At 36.3% G+C, this 13,303-nt stretch overlaps 1 protein-coding gene across 8 annotated transcripts in view; it reads left to right on the forward strand.

Moving 5' to 3' along the window:
• Positions 1-12,897, forward strand: part of LOC132431236 (putative RNA-binding protein Luc7-like 2) — a 70,361-nt gene extending 57,464 nt beyond the window's left edge. For 7 of the 8 annotated variants that reach the window (XM_069541025.1, XM_060020975.1, XM_060020974.1 and 4 more), the window contains 5 exons: positions 326-502; positions 1,937-2,028; positions 4,220-4,249; positions 7,782-7,973; positions 11,623-12,897. In XM_069541025.1, coding sequence (XP_069397126.1) covers positions 326-502; positions 1,937-2,028; positions 4,220-4,249; positions 7,782-7,973; positions 11,623-11,800 — 669 coding nt within the window. In that variant the 3' untranslated portion in view covers positions 11,801-12,897. Of the gene's footprint in view, positions 1-325; positions 511-1,936; positions 2,029-4,219; positions 4,250-7,781; positions 7,974-11,622 lie in introns of all 8 variants that reach the window. The other variant, XM_060020980.1, reaches the window with a different exon arrangement.
• Positions 12,898-13,303: the final 406 nt, after the last annotated feature.

The raw sequence follows: 13,303 nt of genomic DNA on the forward strand, positions 1-13,303 counted from the left end.
CACTGATGTATACTTTTGGGGTTGCTACATCTCATTTTTAACGAAAATTATAGGAAACAGAACATTGAGAAAGCCTTTTAAGAAAGTTGTATCATGTTACTGTTATGGTATTTCTTGACAAAAGAGGCTCTGATCTTTCATTTCCAATGGAGAAGTCCCGAGGACAGAGGATTGGGGTAATGGGGAATCTGTAATATTCGTGACAAAATAGTCATGCTTTTGTGTGTTCATTAGAAACATTTTTGGTATAAACATAGTGTATTTTGTGTAATTGTATGATTTTAATGCAGTTTATATGAACATTGTTTCTGTCACTTTTGTTTAGGAAGTTTATCGGAATTCTATGCCAGCTTCCAGTTTCCAGCAGCAGAAACTTCGAGTCTGTGAAGTTTGCTCTGCCTATTTAGGTCTTCATGATAATGACAGACGACTGGCTGATCATTTTGGGGGTAAACTGCACCTGGGATTTATTGAAATAAGAGAGAAGCTTGAAGAATTAAAGGTACATTGGTAAATTAATATCCCTCACTTCATCCAGTATAGCCACTCATTCTTTTGATCTGTGTAAGTTGTCTTTTTGTGTAGTATTCTTGATTGTGATTCAAGACTATTCTTTTTTTTTTTTCCAAGACTATTCTTAACTGTGATTCTGTTAACAATTCATACTGAATAGTGTAGGATTGTAAATGGAAATACCAGCTTGTTTAATGGATGATATCTGAGAAACAGACTTTAAAAATCCTCTTACTCTGGGAGGAAGTACTATTTTGTCTTGGATACGATGTTGAATTAGGGAGGAACCTTGCAAACTGGGTTCTAAAATAATGCCTAAAATTTCCAGTGATACTTTCTTTTTTTAATAAAACGAATAGTAATTTAGTATGATGTTTACTTTAAAGGAAGATTGAAAAAATGATCCAATATTTATTTGAAATATTTTGCAGTTCACTAAATAGCAAACTGGTAGGACCTCTAGTTTTATGCTTTTGCCCCCATTTCAGAAAGGACTTAGAAACCAATTTTTTAAAAAGGACAATCACTGTCGATTAAATATATAGGCTGTTGTGAGAAAGGCAACACAGCTCTTACTCGTCTGCTGAGTTCTGAGAAGATAAGCAAACAAAAAAAAGGTTATTTCTAAAGAGGTGAACATAAGCAGAGTCAATGGAAAGGATCAATTTACTTTTCAACAATCTGATGTGGCTAGTTTTTTAAAAAAATGGTGGCACTGTAGCATTTTGTCATGAACTGAGGACTGTCTGAAAGATGGGAAACACTGGGGAGTGACTTTTTGTGCAGTTATCACTGAAATTAACCCAGGATCCATAGTTTGACATTTAAAATAATGTGGAATCAGAATCACCTAGACACGTCTCCATATTTGTAGTTAACTGTGAGCTCGTCTCAGTATTTGGAGTAGCTAGGATGACCTTGGGTAAAGTTTTTGAAATTACAAAGAGAGTTTCACTATAGCAAATGATTGTTTGGATTGAAGTTAAAACTCAAAAATGGTACCTAATTGGGAACCTTTGCAAATATAGACCTAGCAACAGAACTGTTTAGCATTTCACTGGTACTTTTTAAAAGCAGCAGCCTCAGGATTGTAACTAGAAGTCAACAGAAGACATTTCTATATTGGAAATCTTTAAAGAGTTTAGAGTTCAGAAGACGTTAAGAGGAGAAAAATCTCGTGAAAGTGACTTTGAAATATTAAGAAGTCATGGAGAAACATGAAATTTTATATGGAAGGGGGGAAAGAGTTTGGAAACCAGACTTGTAAGCTTAATGATTATACCTGACAAATCTTCAAAATGAATTCTTATTAAAAACTTTTTAATGTTAGATATGGTAAAGTTTAGGATAATGCTCACTAAGAATGGGCCCAGTAAATAATGCTTCTCATTTAGTATTATTTGAACTGTCATTGTTTTTTAAGAGAGTTGTAGCTGAGAAGCAGGAGAAAAGAAACCAGGAACGCCTGAAAAGAAGAGAAGAAAGGGAGAGAGAAGAAAGGGAGAAGCTGAGGAGGTATGGAGTAATTGAGTAGTCCAAGTATCTGAAGTTGAACATCCCTGGTTCTAAAAAGAGATGTGATTATACAAGGTTGTAGATGTTAATAAATCTGGACATGAGAAATTTCTGTTTACTCTTAAAAATATTACCATGTGAAACAATGTTTATTCAAGTATGTTAACTTATGGCTGTTTAAGTTAAGGAGATTTCCTTCAAAATGTATGGAAGAGGGAATAATGATTGCTTCACATCTGTATGTTTAGCAAGATATATATATAACAAGGCCCTTTTCTAGCCCTCTGATTTTCATAATGGGCTAGCTTTGTACCAGGCTGGCATGGAACTATTTTATGATATATACTTGTTGATAGAAGTTTTGGGTATTTTTTTGTCCGCTTCTTTCATTGATTATTTTACATTGTACTTCGATTCTGTATTTCTTCAGTTTAGGAGCTATAAACTGTTAAAATTTTTATTCGTTTATTAATAGCTAAATGTGCACAATTCTTTTTATATTGACATTAGTTGATAAAATCATATTCTTCATATTTAGAATGTTTACATGTTCTGGGTCACTTTTACACATTGGCAGCAAGTTGTGTGGCATCATGTTTATAAATTCAGCAATTTTCAGATGGGAGGGGTATGCCACAAAACATTTACGTGTAGTTCTAACTTAATAGTGTTCCCTTAATTGTATTACGTATCTCTGAAATTTAAATACCTTCTCTTCAGCAGATGTCCCTAAATTAATTAAAATCTTTGATAATACAGGACTAGGTTATGTCAGCTGCTTTCAAGCTTTGATCCTGTTACACTCAGTCTATTTCAGGACATTTAAACTGACTTCATTTGTGTTACATGGCTTGTAACAGGTAATCTTTTTGCACTGTAATGACAAAACAAAACACAGCTACATATGGACATGTTCCCGTTTAGAGGAACTGCTGTCATTCTTCCGTTGATATATATGTTCTTCATTTCCTGGTGAATTTTACCTCAGAGCTTTAGCTCTGTTCTCTTTTGTGTATACTAAGTTTCTGTGGAAATATTGCCCAGTATTGTAATATTTAAGACAATATCAATGGTATTTGAAATCTCAGCTGAAGCTAAAATTCAACAGAATATAGTGCCACTAGTATAAACTATTGAACTGAGGTGATAGTCAAATGAAAAACAAAGTTCTTTGCAGGACTACATTTTCACATGTGTAAAGTTAATGAGAAAGTACATCACATCTTACTTCTTTAATGACAAATGGCAAATTACCTTTAACATTAGTTATAAAATGTTAACACTGTTTCAGAAATGGACCTAAGTATGGAAGATGAGGAAATTACTAGTAAGTAGAAAATGACACACAAAATGGGATTCCACCTATGGTATTGAAAAGGATAATGATAAAAATTACTGTCACTTGATGCTTATGATGTGTCAGCCAGTGCACTAAGAATTTACCTATATTCATCTAATACTTGAAAGCCCCCTGTGAAATTGTTATTACTATCCCTCTTTTGCAAATGACAGACTAAGCTGAGGGAAGATACATAATCTGCCCAGGTCACACAGATAGTGAGTGATGGAAACAGTTAAGATTTACATCAGGCTGAATCCGAAGTCATGCTGCAACCATGGTATATATTCTCCACCAAAAACCCCCTGTGACTGACTTCCTAGTAACCGTAACGTTAGCTATTACTATCTGTTGAGCTTTAATTATGTGCTAGGAAATATGAAGAGTACTTTATGTAAGAGTATTGTGTGTCATATTAAGAAACATTGTATGATTGAATTGAGTGTTCTAGGGATTACAGTGTGAGGTGATAATTACAAAGTATTGTCTCACAGATCAGAAATTTTATTCTGTTCCCAGAGGGAAAGAAGAAATGACAGAGATAAAAATAACGAATTTTTTCCAGGCTAGGAGGTGGTTTTTGGAGATTTAGTGAGTTGTGTTGTGTTTTAGTCTTCTAGGAGCATATTCTTTTTTTTAGAGCCAGGTAGCCTAGGTAAGGGGTATGCCAGAGTGGTGAAGTCTGTAAAGTTTGTGGTGCCTTTTGGAAAAATTTGTGTACATACATACAAGCCTTATATTTATAAAACTAACATAAAAATTAGAAATGAGGATGTAATTTTAACAGTACATTGTACCTTTTCTTCCTTTTTTATAGTTACTGTTCTAAAAATAGATTTTTTTTTTTTTTAGGTCTCGATCACATAGCAAGAATCCTAAAAGGTAGGTATTATACAAGATAAGTTGTGAAGCTGTGTTTTCCAAAGGTAGTTTTTATAGATTAAATATCTTTCTTAAAATGAATAATTAGTACTCTTAATTCTTTCGTAGCTCACATTTGAGCAGTGTCATTTGAGAAGTTGGTCAGAAGATACTCATGAGCTACAATTTAGTTTTATCAGAGTAAAATCACAAAGTGCCCTGGAGTATAGAGAAAGCTAGAAATATTTCAGAGCATTGTATTAAAATCTTTAGAAGCTCAGAGTAAACATGTGACGGGATTTATTTTTAAAAATCAGTTTGGGTCGTACATCTAAGAAACACATTCTGAGAGGTTGTACCTGTTCAAAATATAAATAGTTGGATACATTTTGAATGAGGGAATCCATGGTGAGTTAATTAAGGGGGAAACGAAAATGTTTGTTTGCACCCAATCTAGACTTTGAGTTTATTACTTCTCCCCTTGTACAGTGATCCCAAAAAGCTTTGAAGGGGCATTTTTAAAATGCCCCTTTAAATAGAAAGAGAACAAGATAACACTTTGTTTTGACCTTTGGCACTAATACTTGTGGGCTTTGAAGCCTTTTTTTTAAACACAGTTTTTACTAGTTTCTGACAATTTTTCTCTTTCTAAGGTGAGGAAACATGGTGCACTTCATCCTTCTTAGTTCTTCACTTGCTGTTCTCTCATTCCTGTCTTGAGCCTTTTTTTTTTTTAATAAATTTATTTTTGGCTGGGTTGGGTCTTTGTTGCTGCGCGCGGGCTACTCTTCGTTGTGGTGTGCGGGCTTCTCATTGTGGTGGCTTCTCTTTGTTGCCGAGCACGGGCTCTAGGCGTGTGGGCTTCAGTAGTTGTGGCATGCGGGCTCAGTAGTTGTGGCTCTTGGGCTCTAGAGCACAGGTTCAGTAGTTTGGGCTCTAGAGCACAGGTTCAGTAGTTTGGGCTCTAGAGCACAGGTTCAGTAGTTGTGGCGCACGGGCTTAGTTGCTCGGCAGCATGTGGGAACTTCCCAGACCAGGGCTCGAACCCGTGTCCCCTGCATTGGCAGGTGGATTCTTAACCACTGCGTCACCAGGGAAGTCCCCTGAGCCTTTCTCAAATGAGTCCATGCCTACGCACAGTGCCCTTTCTCAGTTTTTTCAAATCCTACCATTCCTTATTCAAATCACATCTTCTTTTTTGAAACCTTCTGAGTATTCTTGACTCTGAAGAGTAACTGTTTCCCAAGAACTTTTTCCCTGTAAACTAGAGCATTTGTTGTTATGAAAGAAAAACCTTATGTTTCCATTAGATGTCCTACTACTTTTTAGCATCTTTCAGCGGTATTTCTGCTTTAAAACACGAAAAAACTAAGGCATGAAACAGGACCAGTTGTGTCAACTAACTTACATTGTTGTTGAGTTTTTCAATCCAGAATGAGAAGTAGAAATATTAAATGACAATACTGTTCTTTTTTACCGGTTGGTTAATAATGCAAGCTTCTCCCTTTGTTGAAGAGAGATTTAAATTCTTTGTACATAGAACATCTTTAGATATTCAGGCCAGAAATTTAATTTCTATTACTCTAGTCCAAGCCACTTCTTACCTCACTATTTACAATAGCCTCTGAAGTAATTTCTTAATTTCTGTTTCTGTTGTCCACTTTCCTTCGCCTCAGTCTGTTTTTTACACATCGGCCAGAATGAGTTCTTTAAAAAGTGAAATAAATCATATCAGCCCTGTCTTCAAACCCTCTAAAGGTCTTCCATTTCATTCATAGAAGTTGAAATCCTCACCATGGCTTTATAGAGTGATGAATGTGCCCTAGGGTAGTTACAGTTTATTTCTTAGCATATTTATTAATAGCTCCCCCTTTCCCTCTGTATAATTTAATGTTGAGAGCATCCTGGTTTGAGTGACAAAGTACTTGGTCATCCTGCTTGTTAGACTCCTGATATTACTCTGCCTTGCTAATTTCATTGCAGCCAAAAGGGTTTCTTCTATTCTTTTGACATGTTGAACTTTCTCTCACCTTAGGGCCTTTGCACCCATGTTCCCTCTACCTGAAGCAGTCTTCTCTGAGCTGGCTGATGAGCTGATTTCCTTACTTCATTTCATCTTTGCTTAAATGTGATTTTATAAGAAAAGCCTTTCCTGCTTATTCGATACAAAAGATGACCACCTCCTTTCGTTCTACATTTTTACCCTTCATTATTCCCTGACCTATCTTTATTTACTGCCTACGTATCTGTGTAGGCCTCGTTCCAGAGTATAAGCTCCCTGAGGTTAAGGACTGTATTTGCTGCTCAGTCTCCCCAGTTCCTAGAGCAGTGCAGTAGGCACCCAGTAAATGGTGTTACTAGACAACTAGTAAAATGAAATTACGCGCTGGGAGAAATAATTTGTTATAATAGCTCAAAGTGAGTGATAAAAGAAAATATCATTTGATAAAAACTTCGTATGGAATGAATTTTATCTTTTCCCTCTGTTTCTTTTCAGAAATATTTAATTGTGAAAGTACTCTATTTAGCTGTGGTTGTTACATCATCTGAATAATGTGCTTTTGAACTCACTCTTCTCATAATTTGATTAAATACCTCATTCTTTAAAGTGACTTAAAATTTTTAAAAGCGCTTTACTGAGGTTTAATTTACACTCCATACCATAAGTTTACCCATTTAAGTGTGCTGGTTAGTGACTTTCAGTAAATTAAAGTTGTACAGCTGTCACAATCCAGTTTAGAATGTTTCCAAGACTTTGAAAACGGCTGTTAACAAAATTCATACCTTTCTTCCCCGTTGTTTTCCCTCAAATGTTTTACGTCCTCTATATATGCCATCCTCATCCTGGCCGCAGACACAATACACAAGTTAGTTTTGTGACGCAGCGGAGGCTACAGAAGTGTTTTTCCTTCTCTGTACACCTACAAAAAGTAAATACTTTTTTTTTTTTTTTGCAGTTAAAGTTCTCTAAAATGATTTATGCATGTTAATTTTTTCCTCCCAAATAAATTATGTACTACTTGAATAGAGAACTGTCTTAACTGTTTTGATTACACTGACAACGCACATTGTGGGCATTTAAACTTATTTCAATGGTCATATAACCTTTTCAATTCAGCAAGTTAGTAACTTTATCCTAAACAATATTCTTTATCTTGTGTCTCCTTTCTGTCCATGTTCATCAGGTACATACTTTGTTTCTAAAGTGTACTAAAAATCTTAGAAGTTTAAATGAAATTGTCCTTAAAGCATCTAGATAATACAATCCCTGGCATGTAGTAGTGTTACAGATTGTTTCCTTCGTAAAAAATATTACTGATGTAAATTTATACAACACTGATTGACCTCTGAGAACTACTGTTTAATTTTTATTTCAAAATTCTAGTTTGTAGTTATTAATATATCAGCAATTCATTTTAGCATAGATTTAGCTGATTTGAAATAGTATTGGCATTAAATAAGGCTACTGAGGGATAGTTTCTCTTTAAAGAGGAGGCTTTAGTAAATGAGAAATGTAGTGCCAACAAAGCTAAAAACTAACTCTCTTTTGTAGATCCAGGTCCAGAGAGCATCGCAGACATAGGTCTCGCTCCATGTCACGGGAACGGAAAAGGAGAACTCGATCCAAATCCCGAGAGAAACGCCATCGCCACAGGTCCCGCTCCAGCAGCCGTAGTCGCAGCCGCAGCCACCAGAGAAGTGGGCACAGTTCTAGAGACAGGAGCAGAGAGCGATCCAGGAGGAGGTACTGAGGTCCATAGGAGGATATGGAACTACCTTTACAGTTTAGACTTGGAATACTGGTGGTTTGGAATACTGGTGGTTTGAACTTGGCATCTGCTAATTTGTACACATTTGTGTGTGAGTGTATAACATTTTTTTTCCTGAATATATGGGTAGTTCAGAAAGAATATACTTATGAGCAAGAGTAAGAAATTGGAACCAATATGTGCAGAGGTTATGGCTTTTCTCTGCTTAGTGTGTCTTGGGAAAAAGTACTTTATGGGCAAATAATTTTAGGTACCAGTACTGTTAGAGCTTTTCCAGTATGTATTGGTGAATTAGGGACTCTGAGAAGTCCTTTCATTAAGAGTTGTCTGACTTACTGTTTTCTGAACTTCTTTGAGCTGGTGTACTTTTTCAGAGCAGACGTTCCGTATACTCTTGTTTATTCTGCACTGTAGATATGCATTGTTGTATACAGTTAGTTGGGCAGGTTCAGAATTTTAAAGGAAGTTAGACGTCATTGGCATGAAAATTCAAAACGTGCAAGGAGAGCAGACCCAGGGTGAGGTATGTTTTAAGGACTTGAATATCTAATCAGGACAAAGGATTAGAATGTGGTGGAGCCTTAAGCACTCATGGTCTGTATAGACCAAGCTCCCCAAACTTCTCAGGTCCCATTATGGCCCTTAAGCCAGGTCATTTCTATGGAACAGAAACATTTTTTGAGTGCCTAGTATCTACTAATCTTAAGTTTTCTGTGGATTACTCCACATAAAGTTCGTGATAAATTTTTAACAGCTTTCTGCAGATTTTGTTATTTTTTCCCCCTCAGCTAGCCTTTCCCCAAAACTGCTCACAAACTGCGTTGGATATAATAGGCTCTTTTATTTATTCCTTATATTCTTGCCTTGTTCCAAGTAGGTTCCCTCCCCCACCCCCAGCTTTACTGAGGCATAATTGACAAAGCAAGTTGTAAGACATGTACAGTGGGCATTGTGGTAACTTGCTCTACATATGCATTGTGAAAGGATTCCTTCCATCTAGTTAATTAACACCTCCATCACCTCACATATATTTTTATTGTTTTTGGTGAGAACATTTAAGTTCCACTCTTAGAAAACCAAGTAGTTCTTCAGGAGACTTTAAATCAGTAATAATTGTATCCCTTCTACTGTATTAAAAAATAAGTATAATGTAGTTGAGCAGCTTTATTCAAGTGAGTTAGGACACAGGACTAATAACATCTTTGACAATAATGAGCACTGACAAAGTGCTAAACTGGATATCAGAGTAAATAATACAGGAGATTAGGTGAGGGAAGTACCAGAGTAACAACAACAATAACAAAAATGGCTTCAGGGAATAGCCTAAAACCTAGAGTGGGTATAATCCGATTGATAAAACCAGGTAGGAAAAATATTCTGGGTATTATAGGCAAATGCAGAGAATGAGCAGGGAATTGATGAGGGCAGAGCTCCGCATGGTGTGAATTCTAGGCCACTTATCTCATTCTTAAAACTAGGCACACAGTACAGTGTCCAGAAAAATACATTTAAAACAATTCTTCAGGAATCTTACCTGCACTGTAAATTTTAAGAATCATTTTGCTGGTTGATAGGTCTAGATAATTTCTCTTGTCAGCTTGGCTACCTGTCATTTTTTCTGATGTCTCTGAACTCTTAAATGTCGTTTTTGGTGGTAGGGATGGAGAGAGGGCATGAAGTCTCCTCTTCTGGGACCTAGTCCCTAAGGTTTCCTCTGTTAATCAAGACATATAGGAAATTTTTCCACCATACCACCTGACACCCCTCATCTAGTATTTTCAGCATGTTGTTAATAAAGAGGATTATTTTTGTAAAATTATTCTGTTCCCAAGAGCACTTCTAATCTTGATACTCAAATTACTTTTTCAAAGCAATATTTTGTTTTTTGCCAAAAATTAGCAGACAATTGCTACTACCATCTACAGTTACTGTATAAAAGAGAATATCAAGTTATTCCTACATAGTAGTTGAGTTTAAATTTCAAGGTTAGCCCCAGTTAAAGGTCTTTTATAACTTGCCGTTCTCCTGCTCCAACTGTGAGATACTGGTCTCCAATATAAGTAGATTCTCCTTGTGGCCTTTCCGGGTAACAGTTACCCTTGGTAAATGAGGACCGTTTGCATTTTTCTGCTGCGTTCAGACACATACAGTGCAGACTTCAGAGTCAGACTACTTGGATGAAAGTGGCCTTGGCCAAATTATCTAATTACCCCTCCTGTCTTTCCTTATCTACTTAGTAGAAGGGTGCCTGCTTTGTCAGGATTATCGATAGTTTGAGTGAAATACTGAGTGAAAACTGCTTCTGTAATAAGGACACTGTAATCTCTGGCAGAATACTAGTTGATACTTACAGTTTGTTCTTATTTCTCTGGGACTTACCAGCAATGCGTGTCCTTATTCTTAGGCATCATCTCAATCGTCTCTCTTCATATTCCATTCCTACAAAGACATGGATAGGAATGTGCACTGTATGATTTAACACATTATTTTTAAATTAAGCTTATTAAAACCTTAATTAAGTAGAATGCCAGAAATTGACATTTAATCTTTCAACCTTTTTGGTTTAATCCTTTTTAACTGTATTTCTAAAACTGGGTAGTAGGGTAGTACTTTTTCCCCTGCCTTAGAAGTTGAAAGTATTACTTAATCAGACCTCAGATCCTAATTCTGAATGTGGGTTAAGTGAGAGAATTATGTAAAAGTACCATGTCACCCGTGAAGAACCAAATAAATGTAATATGTTACTGATTTATTCTAGATGTTGAAGGTATAGAAGATTCCATATTAATTCTGATCCCCTAATGTCCTTTGGGTTTCCTTTTGATTGAATCTCTGGTATGAGCTTATTACCTTTCTTCTTGACTTGGGTATGGGAATGGAAAGGTGGTATTAAACAGTTACAGTTAATCAAGGTTTATTACAGTGTGATCATCTTTCTCTGTATCTTTTTCTGTCGGTTGAATGAGCTAACTCCGCAGGAATAAAGCAGAGTTTTAAATAATAAATGGTTGCTCAAAGCCATATCATTGACTAGTTCTCTTACCTGAGTGTTGGCAAACTTGCCTGCAGGCCAAATGTGGCTCCACAGCCTGTTTTTATACAGCCAGGGAGCTATGGATGATGGTTTTTATATTAAGGGGTTGACAAAAAGAAAAGGAAGAGTATCCCACACTCACATGACCTGCAACACCTAAAATATTTAACCCTCTGGGCAGACAGCAAAGAGGAAAGGGTTCCTGACCCCTGTCCTAAGCCACTGATTTCCATCTGATTGGGAATCTACATTCTATTGTATATTCTTAAAACATTGGATAACATCTTTAAGGTATTGTCTATATATTATTTTTATATTAAATATGTTTGCTATGAACTGGAGAAGCTTTAGGGTTGCCTCGAAGATAATGAGAATGTCCTGTAAATCATTTTGGCTTATGGTTTTTGACCCTTAGCTATTTGTCTTCATCCATCTCCTTGTTTTAGTACCCTTGTCAAATACAGTAGTGCTCTTTTCTTGGATGCATTCTGTATATCTTCAGCTAATCAGTACCTTAATATTTATCCGATTCTTTCATTTGGATTTTGGGTTTCCCAACACATTTTGCTCCTCAAATTAATATTTTTCAGATCCTCAAAAGAGAGATTCAGAGAACAAGACTTAGCATCACGTGACAGAGACAGGAATTCAAGAGACAGATCACCTCGTGACAGAGATCGAAAAGATAAGAAGCGGTCCTATGAGAGCGCTAATGGCAGATCAGAAGACAGGAGGAGCTCTGAAGAGCGCGAAGCAGGGGAGATATAATTAGCTGTGTACATATCCTCAATCCTTAAGCTTCCTCTGGAGTTACATACTATTGTTTAGTTTACAGCTGTTCAGGGTGACACAGTGAGCAGTTCCAGACACCGATCCAGCTAGGCTAGGTGTATAGCATCTAACTTGATCTGAACTTGTTTTCTTTGATGAAGCCTAAAACTACATCCATAGTTTCTGGTGAACTTGTAATACACTTCTGAAAGTACAGTTTTATATAATAAGTTGCTGATGTCTTTATTCTTTCTAGTAGGAGTGATAGTGAATGAATTGTGTTACTTGCCTTGGGATTTTTTGAACATTTGTAAAATGCTGTCTTCCTTTCTCGTCCAAAAAACAAACTTTGGGAATTTCTTTTCTTCCTTTGACTCCGTATCCCCTGATACCTCTACCCTCTAACTGTAAGAGAAAGGGGTGCAGGGAAGCAATATAACTTCTGTTCTAAGGTTCTATTCCCATTATTAATTACTAGCTGATTACAGTTCAGAACATTTATACTGGAATGTGTGCTGGAGAAATTTAAAGTACCGGGAGTTTTGTTTGTCTAACGGTGCCTATTTTAGAGTGGGAGGTTGAACAGCTGTTGCATTACATGCTTTGCTTTTTTATTGAAATTTTGAAATCAAACATGTCTTGATTTTTCTGTTCTATTGAATAGCTATGTTCAGGATGTTTTGAGATGGGGGGTGGGGGCAGGGACTCTTTCATAAGCACTTCTTGTTTTATTTTGTGTGTGTGGAGTATAAAGATTACACCCTTATTGTAAAAAATAATAAAATGAAAATCACCACCACCATTAAACTGTAACTTGTCTAGTAAATTGTCACTAGAACTACTTGCTGTGGCCATTTCTATTCTGTTACTAATAGTGCCTTACTGTGCAAGGCACCAAAGGAAATAAATATATACTTACAGATGCAAGATGAATTGTTGCTCCACCTGGGCCCTTGCTGGCTGTATTCCAGCTACTTCAGGACTGTCTGTAACAACCGCTGTAGAGAAGGACCAGACCTGCAGAAGAAATTGAGTTTATTTGTTTTGTTTTTCTTCACATTGAGCAAATTGAAATAAAAACATGGTGTAACCAGTGTAATGAGACTAACGATTTCTGCATTGAAAAGCTATATACCCACTCGTGTTTAAACAGTAGTTAAAACTTGAGATTCTTGAAAAACAAGAATATAATGAAATAAGGGTCTGTGAGTGAGTATAGTTAAGAGCCTTTCAAGGACTATTTCTATCTTTAGTTCCGTAAGTTTTAACAAATTTGATGTGACAGGAACGTAAGCCTCAGAAACTGAAACTAATCATTTTAAGTGACATCAGATTTACATCTAAAGGGGACAAACCTCACGTTCCCAGCTTACCAAGTTGTGCCTCATTAAATGAGGTTTTCCTGCCATATTTGGTTCCACACATTCAGTTCATACAGAGTTTTATCGGAGACCCAGCTGCATCAGTACCCATTTATTTTTGGTTGCTCAGAAATTGTTA

This window comes from Delphinus delphis, chromosome 9 (genome assembly GCF_949987515.2).
Source record: "Delphinus delphis chromosome 9, mDelDel1.2, whole genome shotgun sequence".
In the NCBI taxonomy this organism is placed as follows: Eukaryota; Metazoa; Chordata; class Mammalia; order Artiodactyla; family Delphinidae; genus Delphinus; species Delphinus delphis.